Here is a 13,307-nt window from a genome sequence, read left to right as displayed (position 1 = left end):
CAGCTGAGGGGTGTGTGGGAGGCTGAGCCTGAGGGGGAGTGGGGGAAAGAGAGAGAGAGAGACACGACCGTGCTTTTCTGTCTGACACTTAGTGGCACACCTTCGCTTTCTATTGCAGCGACAGTGGGGATTTTGAGCACACTGACAGCACAGAGCTCATACTAAAGCACAGAAAAATACTGCAATTCACTCTAATAAGTTCAGCGCCAGACTCTATGTGTGAGCACATAAGTGCTGAGATGAAGCAATGCAAATGCAGGGAGTACACAGAGCTCAGCAGAAGGAACTAAGCTCTAGATGTGTGAACCGCTATGACGTCATCCAAAGATTACTGTATTTCTGTCTTGAAGCCTTGAGGTGAGCATTTTGGTCATTGCACTCTTCGCATTTTGAAACTGAATGTGACAAGTTCTTACTATAGCCAACACAAGATACGCTCGCCCAAACTGCTTTATCATAAAGTCCAAAATTTACAAAATTCAATAATTTTGCGAACCTGGAGTCTACATTCATTTTTTTAATATACTGTCTAAGCATATAAACTGAGATGATCCTTCCCACTGAAATGAAAAAGAGTTGCTTTTGCTTTATACCTACCCAGCAGTTTCTACTGTATTATAAAAAGACTGTATGCAAGAGGACCAATGACTGTATATAAACATCTTATCAACTGGACTCAAAAATGACATCAAATCTTATCGCACACATACAGTAGAGAGCAAAACTCACAAGCACTCTAATCATTTTTTAGATATTTGCTAGGAAAATGGGTAACAAGTGCAGTGACTTATTGACACATATGCAAACACACATGGGAATCCTGTATACAAGGCAAAAACAGAGTTTGCGCAATTCTAACAAGCTTGAAAGTCAATATTTGGTATGACCTCCTTTAGCAACCTTTAATATTTGTTTGTCAGGTCCTTGATGTTTGCTTATTTTTTATTTCTAAATCATTTGACTTTCAGACGCTGTTCATTTCCTGCAGGTACTTTTTGTTTTAGTCCTTTTGTTGTCTTTCTTTGCATTCTACTTGTCCAGCTTCCTTAATTTTTCTAAGGACACACTACGCACCATATCGAGAATGTTTTTCAGCTAATATCTCTTGTGAATCACCTTGCTGTTGTAAAAATGGTATGTTATGCCTGTCAAACTGCGTTATCTTTGTTATTTTTCATCGATTCGACAAAAGAAAGGGGAACAAATTATGTGTTTTTGTGACAGACTGTTAGTAATAAAGTGCCTACGGAAACAATTTAAAATTGGTTGTTTGCCAAGTTGTCTGTTATATGTATACACAACACTGGATCTTTCCCTGAGTAAAGGGGCTTTTTTATGCTTGATGATTCATAAGTGGTGTAACAAATGAAAATGAGTGAAAAAGTAGCCAATCTCCAAAGAACAATTTTGAGAGAGCACAAGAAAGCCTGGAGAACTATTGCTCTAGACCATGTTAAAAAAAATTTACCAAGAGTTTGGCTCATTGGAAACAAAATATTTAAAAAAAAAAAAAAGTTTTAAAATGGGCAACTCAGGATTAAGATTAAGAATCGCCAAAGTTAGTCTGGACAGACTACCCTGAAATTCAGACTCAGCTGCTTTCTTTCCCCACTTTGCCTGGCACCAGTATTATGACAGGTAAATAGTAGAATGGTAGGTATTTTTGGTTGTATTCCCTGGTCAAACTGAAATCAAGTTTTTCACATCTGCCAATTTTAAAAGACATTCGAGCGAATACGTGAGTTCAGTTGTCTCTGCAGGATTACTTACAGATGTATCAATCACATCCACACTTTGATCCATACAACACTGTTTCTGCTGTTTGCAAGTTTGTACATAGGTACACAAAAGGTATAACAAAAAAAATCTGAAGCTGTTTGCAACTGAATTTTGCTGTTTGCAGAAGCTGAAATCACAGAGTAACACCTCAGAACAGGACTTGATCTAAAATTAATAACCATTCTAGAAGCTGTCTTGACATAACCATGAAGATTGGCTAGTCTTACATTTAAGGCACATTTTAAATCAGGCAAGTTTTTGTGCTACTTTTTGATCACACCTCCAACAGGTTGGTAGCTTATGAAGTTAATCCTGCCTAAAAATCTGTGGTAATGTTATCCTTTCTACAACCAAAGCTGGTAAGCAACCTGGAAACAAGAAAAATGTGCTCACAACAACTTCCTATTCAAATCAGTTGTATTTATATAATGCCAAAAGCGCTTTGGCGACAGTAGGAAGGAAAAACTCCCTTTTATCAGGAAAAAACATCCTGCAGAACCAGGTTAAGGGAGGGGCAGATATCTGCCACGACCGGTTTGAAAGACCCCATAACAAAAGAGAAAACATGCATTTAAGCAAAACGCTACATTTTCAAGTTCAGAGAGAGAAATAATTACGATGAAAAGTAGAATAAAAAAAAAAAAGACCTTAAATTACAACAGCCGGAACAGGACTTCATCGCTTACCTGGACAACTTCGTCATCCTCTTCTAGCAGACTCTCCAACACATCTACTGCCATCTAATTTAAAGAGAGACAAACAGATAGTTACCATTTTTAAAAATGTATTAAAATTACAAACAACAATCATACTACACTCATTTTTGTCTGTAGAAATTCATCAGTACTCCCTCTATTCTCAGGTTTGACTGACAAACCAACATGCATAAAGGTAAAGACAATATTGTTGCACACGATCTAGCACATCTTCCAGTCAGCCCAATCAATCAAATGGATCAGAGGGTCTGATAAGCATCGAACAGGTCAGCAACCCATACACAGCACCGTCAATACCAACAAGACAACAGACATGATCGTCAATAGATACACTTACAAGTACTTATCACACAGTCGATAGTCACTTTAGCCACCGTCTACCATTGCCTTTTTTCCCAGCATTTTGTCTTTATTGGAGACGAGCAGCAGGGAAAGACCAGAGCAGTCAATACCATATATTCATAGTAGCCCCCTCCACTCCTTAGGATACACGATAAACCTAAAGACCAACCAAACCCAGAGCCAGTATTCCCCTTCCTCTAAAGCATTTGTCTGATTTCCTCCCTGTAGTGTCCTGTGGAGGCGATGTGAGGTCTCAAAGGGGTTTAATGTTAGGTGACCTTTGTCACAGCACTGTCTGGGTCAGTTTCTGTGGGAAGTTTCCATTACAGAAATCAGACCTTGACTAAAGTAGGCTGGGTGTTTGTTTTGCTCTGTCTCCCTCCTTGTGGAACCTGTGGTTGTGGTATATGTGTGTGCATGTGTTTGTGTGTGAGGCCCCAGGTGATGATATATTGATTTTTGTCTACTTCAGGTTGGAGGCGACTGTTAGCCAATCACCCGTGGTGAAAGGCAAGAATAAAAGACACGCACAGACCTGTGCATTCACACACACACCACTTTACAGTCACACACTACAAAAAAGCCTGCACACAACAATGAGCACAACAAGCAGCACTTGTTTCTTGTTAAGGGAGTCTTATTAGATGGAGAGCTTCCTAATTCCCCCCCTCCTGCTCGTTGGAGTTCTCTGCTCTTTTCATTAAGTCTATGCGGTTCCGGTGGCAATAAAGAGGTCTGTTGGCTGCATAGAGTAAGGGGTGTCAGGTTAATTGAGAGTATCTCATTAAGATTGTGCAAATATGCATGTCAGGGAGTCAGTTGATTGATTGCCAGACCAATTATCAGCTGAAATACCATTGTCCTTAATTAATTAATGACTGATTAAAAATACACAAACAAAAACATCTAATCCCAGCCGATGATGAATGGATTCATGTCCAGCTTCAGAATGATCTACTATCTACTTTCACTGTATCACTACAAAGTGACAGACACACAAGCTGCACGCACGCACGCACGCACACACACACACACACACACACACACACACACACACACACACACACACACACACACACACACACACACACACACACACACACACACACACAGTAAATCGAGCCAAGCACTAGATATAAAAGATAGGAGAAAAGATCTGCTTGGGTATTAAACAAGTGATAGAACAGGCAGTTTTGGAGCTACAAAAATAGAACAAGAGATATCTGGGAGCCAGGATAAGTGAGCAATGATAACCATTATATCGTCTCCAACTGCACATCTTCCTAACTACACCGGTCAGCCCAGGGGCGAGTAATTAAAGATTCAGAGATTCTTAGGCCGCTTCATGCTCTAAACAACAACAAGATTAATATTCCCATGAAGATAAGGAGAAAAAGAGGCTGTACTACGAAGGAGGATGGGGGGGAGGCAGAAAATTGGACGAGAGGTTAAAAAAAAAAATCTTAATAAACATTGCAAAAGTGGTTCAAGAAAAACAACAGTGCGCTACAGAGACACACAACCAATAACACATGCAAGACGATACATACATGTTGTCCTCCTTATTTTAAGGACTGTTGAAGGAACCAAAAGAAAAAAAACCCTGCATTCTGTGGAGGAACTCATTTATAATGTCCATCGTGGGCATGTGCACAGTGTGTGTGTGTGTGTGTGTGTGTGTGTGTGTGTGTGTGTGTGTGTGCGCGCGCGCACTCATGTATCCATTTCTGCATTTGTGTAATCTTCAGGCAATTTTGTTTAACAGAATCATTTTACTGGAGCGCACAGCAGAGACAGGAGAAAGACAAATCACTTTACAAGCAAGGGCAAGCTATATCTCACACACATGCACGCACACGCACGTAAACAGGGGCATCGAGACTTAAGTAAATAAATCCTGGGGATGTCACTGCTAACTGTACTTGCAAGCAATATAGGAAAGTACAAGCTGTACATTGTGAAACAAATATAAGAACAGAAACATTCAATAAATAAAATACAGCCAAAGAAGAGTGACAATGACAAGGTGCGTAACTACCCATCAGCTTCTGTGACGCCTCAGCTAAGAGACACTTGAATGGCTGTCAGGGGAGGGGACCTGTCTGTCTGTCTGTCTGCTGTGTGGCAAGTGAATCAGTGGTTGTGATGGGTGATCACGGTAATGTTTGTGCGCGTGTTACAGTAGGGAAAACGCTGTCACCACGCTGTTTTTTGATTTTTTAAATCAAGACTATAAAATACATCATTGACTAGCCACTTTATTAGGCACACCTGTTCAAACTGCTAGTTAATGCAAATATCTAATGAGCCAATGATATACATTGAGGCTACAGACTGTGCATCAGAATGGAAAAGAAAGGTGATTTAAGTGACTTGTAATGTTTGGTTGTTGGTGCCAGAAGTATTTTTACAAACTGCTGAACTACTAGGATTTTCCTACACAAATGTGTCTAGGCTACAGACAATGCTCCGATAAAGGAAAATATCCAGTGAGTGGCAGTTCTTTGGGAGAAAATGCCTTGTTGATGAGATATCAGACATCAGAAGAGAATAGTCAAACTGCCTCAAGCTAATAAAAAGACAACAGTAACTCAAACAACCACTTATGACACCCAAAGTATGCAGAAGAGAAACAGAAGGCCAGGCCTGGTGTCTCTCCTGTCAGTTAAGAACAGGAAACGGAAAATGTGCATAGTCTCATCAAAACTGAACAACCCAGGATTGGAAAAAACACAGCCTGGTCTGATGAGAAGATAAGATATGCTAAGATAAGTGGTGGTGTATTGTGTGGGAGATATTTTCTTGATATGCCTTGGGCCCCTGAGCCTCATTTAAATATCATAGCCTACCCAAGTATTGTTAGTGACCATGTAAATTCCTTTATGTGAACAACACGGTGTACCCCAGTGGTTTGTTGAACATGGCAATACATTCAAATGGCCTCCACAGTCAACAGCTCTCAATCCAACAGAGCACCTGTGGGATGGAACAGCAGATTCAGAGATGTCTGGTCTAAAATGTTTGCAGCACCTTGTGCAAACTATGCCATAGAAGAATAAAGCAAAATAAATTATGTATGTAAATAATATATATATTAACATAATTCCTATAAATCACTGATGCCCCCACTCCCATTCAAAGGTCAACAAACTTGAAGACTGATGTGACTATTTTAATGATATTTCCTACCATATACTACAGAGACCCTCATATTGGAAAAGATGGGCACCATATGATAGTTGGTATTTTTGCTTGATAAACAAACAAGTAAGCAACCAATCATCTCCACACTGATTGCATTAAACTGTTTAGAGTTTATTCTATAAAACATCAGGAAACCTCAGAAAACATGGTCTTCAAACTGCTTGAAAATATCAGATATATTCAGATTAAAGATTTTTAACAGCAGCAAAGTATCCCATATTAAACGCTGGAACCAAACATTAATGAAGACAAATGACAAAAACCAAATGAAAACCTAATTAATTTTCCATCAATCAAACCAATAACAAACCTGTTTAAGCACTGCAAGCGCTCTCACAAATATGGGGATATTTGACAATAAAACCAACACGTTTGTCTCACTTCTCACTTCTTTTGCTTTCAAGCACCCTCGTGCGCTCTTAATCTATTTCCATTCTGGAAATCACAAACAAACTTGGCAGTTATTCAACTAATCAAAAGAGGGAGGAAAAAAAGACTCGCAAAAGCCTTTTTGGTGACTTTTTTCTCCTCTTCTAATTTAAGTGGCACAGATCCATGTTTTGCAGAAACAGTTGACTGAAGAGAAGAGCAGCAATTGTGAAACTGATGTTTTCATGAATTTATTAACACGGTGTGTTTGGTATGTTTTCTATCACATTTTTTAAAGTAAACAAGACAATCGCACAATGGAGCACAAGTACAACCAGCCTATGTCATGGTTTTCATGCTCTTATCCCTTTCTCAGTCAAATTTACTATCACATTCAGCTTTTCATGTGGCAAAGGTTTTTTATTTTTAAAGATTTCCTCCAAAAAAGAACTGAAAGCCACAGTCTTGACAAAATTTTTATTATAAAAGATAACTATGTATTTTAAAAATAAATAAACTGTAATATTTGCACATGCTCTGAGTTTGACATTATTATTGCTGACGCTTTTTAATGACAACCACCTACCCTCATAAGAAACCTTGAGTTTTAAGACGGTGGGGAGATGGGTCTATGACCTAGTAAAGTGCCCAAGAGATGTGACAGTGTCTACCCACTAAAGACAGTTTGTCTTGAAAACATCTTCCCAGTGTTTTTCAGCAAAATCTTTCTCATTTTGATGAGAATTGGTGGAGGGAGATAGAGCATAAGGCAAAGAAAGAACCCGCTCAATTTTGGTGCTGATCTGAATTTGTGGGGTGGAAAATAAGACCAGACAGTGGAGACTTCTGGGGAAGAGTGGAGACTTTGAGTAAACTTCTATTTCCCACCACTATGCACTATAATAACCACACTAACACTGCCTTATTGTGGCCTAGTTAATTTGAATTCAATCCACATAACACAAAAGTACAGACAAAGACCATGAGATGAAGTTTCTGCCAAAGAACATGGTAGTACCGCTACACCTTGTGCCATTCTAAAATTAACATTTATTTACTAGACGTTGCTGTATGCAGTTACAGAAAACAAACAAAGAAAAAAAATTATTTAATATGTTTGGGGTTATTTTTTGGCAAATATATTAATGCAAATTTCAAAGCCTTGGCCCAGTTTTGGGGACCAAACAAATTATTCAATGGGGAGAAAGAGACAATTGGTTATATTCTGGCACCATTTTCGAAAGACAGCCTTCCAACTAATAACTCTACTGGAAGTAAACAACTTTACGCAAAGTTTACAAAGAGCATAAAACTGTGCATAGATCCTTCTAAGTGAGAGATGCTAAATGTGAAAGTGAGAGAATGTGTGTGTGAGTATGTGTGTCAGAGAAGTACCGGAAGCAAAGAGCTGAGAGGATCCTATCAAATCCAAGTCCCAAATCCCAGGCTGGGAGAGACAGACAGAAAATTGTTTGCCTTTACTCTACTTTCACCCTTAAATGCAATTGCCAGAAACTCCAAATAGCCCTTCACGTGCGTGCGTGCGTGTGTGTATGTGTGTGTGTGTGTGTGTGTGTGTGTGTGTGTGTGTGTGTGTGTGTGTGTGTGTGTGTGTGTGTGTGTACACATACTTGAGCACATGGCAAAATATTTGACGTTATAAAGCAGTAGGAATGGGTGCGGTTTGTGGTTCGGGTTTCATGACACCAACAGCAGGATGAAGACAAACGACATGTCAGAAACTGTGGACCGAGACGTTGTCATTTTACTGATACACCTGACAGCCCATCTCCCGCACACATGCACCCAAAGATATAACTTCAGCTGAGCTATTTGGGTGTGAGGAGGGGGAAGAGGAGAAAAAAAAAGGCGGGGGGAAAGGACACTGTTCTCATTTCCCGTAAGTAATAACCATAAACCACCCAACAAGAGTGACTGAAAATTAATCATTGGATCACAATAGAAAGTAGCTAAACTGCTGTTGGTGTGGCGGTAATCACCGAAAATGACTTCAAGCGTTAATGACAGCGTTAGGAGTTTTAGCACTGAACTGAAGGCAGTGAGCCACTGAAATCAAAGCCATTAATACCAGAAATTCCTGAGTGATTTAGTAGAGAAGTATGCTGTTTCGAGATATGGCCGCAATTCATCAGACCACAGCTTCAATTTTTTTATTTTTTTTTTATTTTACTCTTCCTCCCAATCCCTCCACCCTTGTGTGCCCCCCTTAGCCCTATCCCTTTTTGTAAATACCACTCTTCAATTATTGACACTAAACTCCAGAGGGGATAAAGACCAGGCATGGCCTTCCCACCTTCAGTGCTATTCACCAGAAAGGAAAGCATACAAACACACAGATGTGCGCACACACAAAAAATGCCAGGCTGCCCTCCCACCACGAAACAAACACAGACCAACAACAACAAGGGAGTGTACGAGCACGACACAGCAAACATTTTACCTCGTACTCCTCTGACTCAATGAGCAGTTTGGCTGTGGTGATGCGAGACTCATACGGAGGGATCTCATTCTGAAGGAGAGAAAGAAAGAAGACAAAAAACAAGGACAATACAACCACCTCTGCAGTAAGTGCTTTCACAGGCATCCACAAACATAGTTCTTCTTTTGTCTGATAATAACACAATCCAATTTCAAGGTACAAAACGTTTTTCAGCTATGTGGCTGTTAATCACAGCCAAAGTGTCAGCAGGCTGTGTTCACATCAACCTGCTCCCGAAGATAAGAGTCATAAGAGTGGTGTCACTGGGATTATTGTATCAAATCATCACACCAAACCCTCTTACATCACTTTTTTTATTATTTGAATCTGCAATTTATTTTGAGCTATTCAAAGCCCATCCAGCTTTGACATTATAGCCATTTTTCCTTTATCAATTTCCACGTTGTACTTTGCTTGTTTATACTTTAAAACCCTTCCTGGTGTTGAATTTATTATTTGCTTTCTCTCTGTGCACTCTAACACAAATACATACAGGTTTGTGAAGTCTGTGCTCCACCTTTCATCTTCTATCATTCCCTCTTTATCTCTTACTTTTTTGTTTTTAATCTGTACAGCTGTCCTTATATTTGCGCATAAAGCATAGCATGCTGTGAAAATCTTGTTAGTTAAAGGGGCTTTATAAATAAACCAGGATCTTACTGGGGCTGGTGGAAGTGAGACAAATACCAGCCCACAGCTACAGCCTACCTGAATGTCTTCCCCTGCGCTGGACGAAGCTGCTCTCTGTTTAAGCGCAGGTAGCCACATTCCAACACTCTTCAACAGGTAATCTTTGCCTTCCTGAACACAGAAAAAGAGCATATAAATATAAAAAGCTTTATAAAAAATATGCATTTCATTTCTTATGCAAGGGTTAGGAGTAAGTAAGGAGTAAGGGTTAGTAATTGGAGAATGCACTCTTCACACAAATCAGTTCCTACAGACTAATCCCACTGTATAATTTACTTCCACAGACTAGCTATTGGATTTTCTACAGAAACCAAGAACCCCTGGATTAATTTGGGAACAATTTATTTTTTCTTGTTTCTTAGAAAAAATTAAAAAGAAAAAGAGACTTTGTCACAGGATGTGGAAAGGTGTGAAGTGAGACTGGAACCAGCCTGACCCCTACAGCTTACAGGTAGTATTACAGATCCTTCGCTGCTCAGTTTGGTGATATGAGTGCATGGAGAGTATGGAGAGACAGTACAGAGGTTTGAAAATGCCCATTACATATAGCTTGCAAAAAACAGTGGTAGGTGAACTGAATGTTGTTCGTTGTATCAGCAGTGCATGTTGAGGATGATTGAGGCAGACAGCACTGCCAACAAATACTTCCACGTGGTAATTTAAGGCCATATTTCAATTAGATTACATTTCAAGTAAACAATAAACATGTTTAAATACTTTCAAAAAAGCCTTTGCCTTGAATGCCTTCTATTAACAGTGGTTTAAGATGCTCTTCATTTAGCAATGTCTCCCGCATGCACAAATATACATGTAATGTAAAAATACAGAAAGTTTATTTAGGATATTGTTCTAAACTCACTGTCAAATGTTACACTCAAAAGGTCCTGTGGAATGTTTTCTAAATTTAGTCCAATATGCTTTTCCCTCATCTTTTCTCTTTTTAGCAGATGACTGCATGACCTTAATGATCCGCCCAGTAATTAACATTCCTATCGGCATGACCTGTCCATCTGCTGATTAATCGCATACGATTCAATTTGCTCAGAATTATTAACTCAGCAGATTCCCGCTTTAATGTGGTGATAACTCATCTCAAGTGTGTGTGCGTGACAGAGAGAGAGAGAGAGAGAGAGAGAGAGAGAGAGAGAGAGAGAGAGAGAGGACTGACCTGGTTTCTTTCTGTACTGAACAGGTAACTGGCCATAAGCTGTAGAGCCTCTGGGTTGTCATGGCGATACTGTAATGCTTTCTCTATGAACTCCCTGCACTTGTCGGCAGCCCCCTCCTCCATGCTACATGCACACACACACACACAGAAAAAGAAAATCTCAAAATATTACCAAAGGCAGGCCTATCAGTGTCAAGTGCATAACTCTGTGTGCTCCAGTACCAGAGGTCTGTTAAGTAAATCTCAGCGATGGAGCAGTAGGCTACACTAACATCCTTCTCTGTGGGGAGTTCGGGGTCCTCATCTGGTGGGGCAGCAGCTCCAGCCAGAGCCTGAATGAATCAAAGGGCAGACTTCTTTAGTTTCTAAAGTTCATATTACTCATTACAAATCAAAAGAGACTGAACGAGACTTATATGAAACAGAATCTAAGACAGGTTTTCTTTTTGAAATGATCAGAATAAAAAGGGACACCATCTGAATAAGCCTTTTCCTCTGAAATCATATTAACATGTCACAGCAGGAAGGAAGCAGTAACATCAGAGTTGCAAACTGCGTGAATTAAATTTATCCAATTTACTTTCAGAGTCATTGCTCTGTTCATGTTGACTCATTGTCACAGTTATTGAGTACTGACACACTTATATAGCTAGAAGTGACACTTCTAGCTAATATATTTAAGACATCTGAATGAGAGTAATAAAGAGACCTCACAATGATATTAATAAACATGGTGTCACAAAGTTAAACAACAACAATATTGAATAAGTGAATGTAAAATTGACCATTAATACATGTGCAATTAATACAATGTATCCTAACCTTTTTAAGCTTATTCTTCTATTCTATTTTCCTTCCATGTGTTCTAATTTAATGTTAACATTGTAATGCATGGCACATTATTATGTCCTCTAAATGAGAAAACATTTTATCTTTGCTTTTGCAAAAAGCTTAATGAGCAATATTTTCTTTTTTAAATAAATAACTATATTTGAGGGGGAAAAAAGACAGAAGTTGTAAAACTACCATCATCTGACCATTTCCAAAACTACCATTTTACTCTTTCACATTTTCGGTGTAAAATTTGTTTTGTTTCAAAGTTGAGTTCACAGTTCATAGTTTTTAGTGCATTGTAGTGTCGGTAAAGTGTTTTGTAAATATCTAAAATTAGTAATACAGGTCTGCAGTAACAGTTAAACAACAGGATGCTTATAGGTTTGACATAAATCTGTCATAACAATGCATGTCACTAAGACATGCATTGTCCAATAGCACCCTCTTCTGAAAATGAAAAAAAATCAGGAGCCTTGAACACAAAGTCATGACATCTAGTTCACTTTCCATAACCAGAGAAACAGAGAGGGGTAGTCCTATGTGTAATCACTTACTGTTGTTGTTGTTGTTCCTTGTTTCTCCAATGTATTCAGTAGGACTTGTATGCCTTTGGTATAGTAGTCCACAGCCTCCCGGCCTGTGTGGATTTGTCCCAGGTACATGTACTTACTGTGGCCAACATCTGGGCTAAGCTCCACAGCACGTAGAAATACGTGAGAGGGGAGTCAAGAAAGCCACAACAATCACTGCATTAGAGTAGAATGAAATTATCACAGCAGTGTAGTGAAATTACAAAATTATGGACACAAGCAGCGAGAAAGGATATTTCTTTAGCTTTCTGTGTGTCTCCTAATTCAGAGGAAACGTGTCCCAGCATGTCTAGAACTTGCAGGTTGGTGGGCTCCACATCCAGGGCTCTTCGACAGAAAAGGCTGGCCATTTCAAAGTCAAAACTGTCCATGCATTCTTCAGTCTGTACACCACAGTACATAAGGAAAGCTCAGTAGCTGATTAGAATTTAAAGAATAAAAGGATATTAAGGCAATGACATATTTGGGTCCTGCCTTTGTTGTGGATATGTAGTAAACATTACCTTCTGTAGGAGTTGCTCTACTGAGTACTTCTCCGCTGTCTTCTTCTTGGCTTTTTCTTGCATTCTTACCTTCATCCTTTCTTGAGGTGATAAACCAACAAATCCTTCATCTGCTGAGATGTCACAAGTGCACGTGTAACAATAGTTCTTATTAGAGCTGCACTCAAAACAAAACATAACAGTTCTTCCTTTCTATAAACGTGTGTACGAATTTGACGTTATACACAGTAAATAAAATGATAAACCAGTGAACTCACCCCTGTTTGGACGGTTATCTTTCCTCTTCGGTTTATTTTTCTTTTTTCCCTTAGCTTGACCACCCATTCTGAAGAAAAACGCGTCGTATATTTCTAAAATCCCTGGTTTCAAACCCCACTTTTCCCAAAGTGAGACTCTAAACACGCGTGGACAGTAAGTTAAAGTTAGCTTAAAGTATACAGTGCACATGCGCCGGATGGTGACTCTATTGCTCCTACGGAGAGGGGTAGCGGCCAAAAAAGCAAAGGTCCTGACTAAAGCTGGTAAAATGAAACGCTGAACGAGGATATTTTATATGCCTGTTGGTATGAGCCCGTTTATTTAAAAAATATTTAATTGAGAAGATTTCCGAGA

The 13,307-nt window shown here is 39.3% G+C and overlaps 1 protein-coding gene across 3 annotated transcripts in view; it reads right to left on the bottom strand.

The window, feature by feature from the left end:
- Positions 1 to 13,286, bottom strand: part of si:dkey-12j5.1 (uncharacterized) — a 29,711-nt gene extending 16,425 nt beyond the window's left edge. Inside the window, exons 1-9 of one of the 3 annotated variants that reach the window (XM_004541418.3) lie at positions 12,953 to 13,286; positions 12,696 to 12,808; positions 12,429 to 12,575; positions 12,157 to 12,315; positions 10,991 to 11,100; positions 10,769 to 10,892; positions 9,619 to 9,711; positions 8,872 to 8,940; positions 2,466 to 2,519 (exon numbers count right to left, since the gene is read on the bottom strand). In XM_004541418.3, the coding sequence (XP_004541475.1) occupies positions 2,466 to 2,519; positions 8,872 to 8,940; positions 9,619 to 9,711; positions 10,769 to 10,892; positions 10,991 to 11,100; positions 12,157 to 12,315; positions 12,429 to 12,575; positions 12,696 to 12,808; positions 12,953 to 13,142 (1,059 nt within the window). In that variant the 5' untranslated portion in view covers positions 13,143 to 13,286. The remainder of the gene's footprint in view (positions 1 to 2,465; positions 2,520 to 8,871; positions 8,941 to 9,618; positions 9,712 to 10,768; positions 10,893 to 10,990; positions 11,101 to 12,156; positions 12,316 to 12,428; positions 12,576 to 12,695; positions 12,809 to 12,952) is intronic. The other 2 variants (XM_004541420.3, XM_004541419.3) reach the window with 2 other exon arrangements.
- Positions 13,287 to 13,307: the final 21 nt, after the last annotated feature.

The sequence above is a fragment of the Maylandia zebra genome, linkage group LG11 (assembly GCF_041146795.1).
Source record: "Maylandia zebra isolate NMK-2024a linkage group LG11, Mzebra_GT3a, whole genome shotgun sequence".
In the NCBI taxonomy this organism is placed as follows: Eukaryota; Metazoa; Chordata; class Actinopteri; order Cichliformes; family Cichlidae; genus Maylandia; species Maylandia zebra.
The sequence above is the reverse complement of the archived record's forward strand: the minus strand, read 5'-3'. Positions and strand labels throughout refer to the sequence as shown.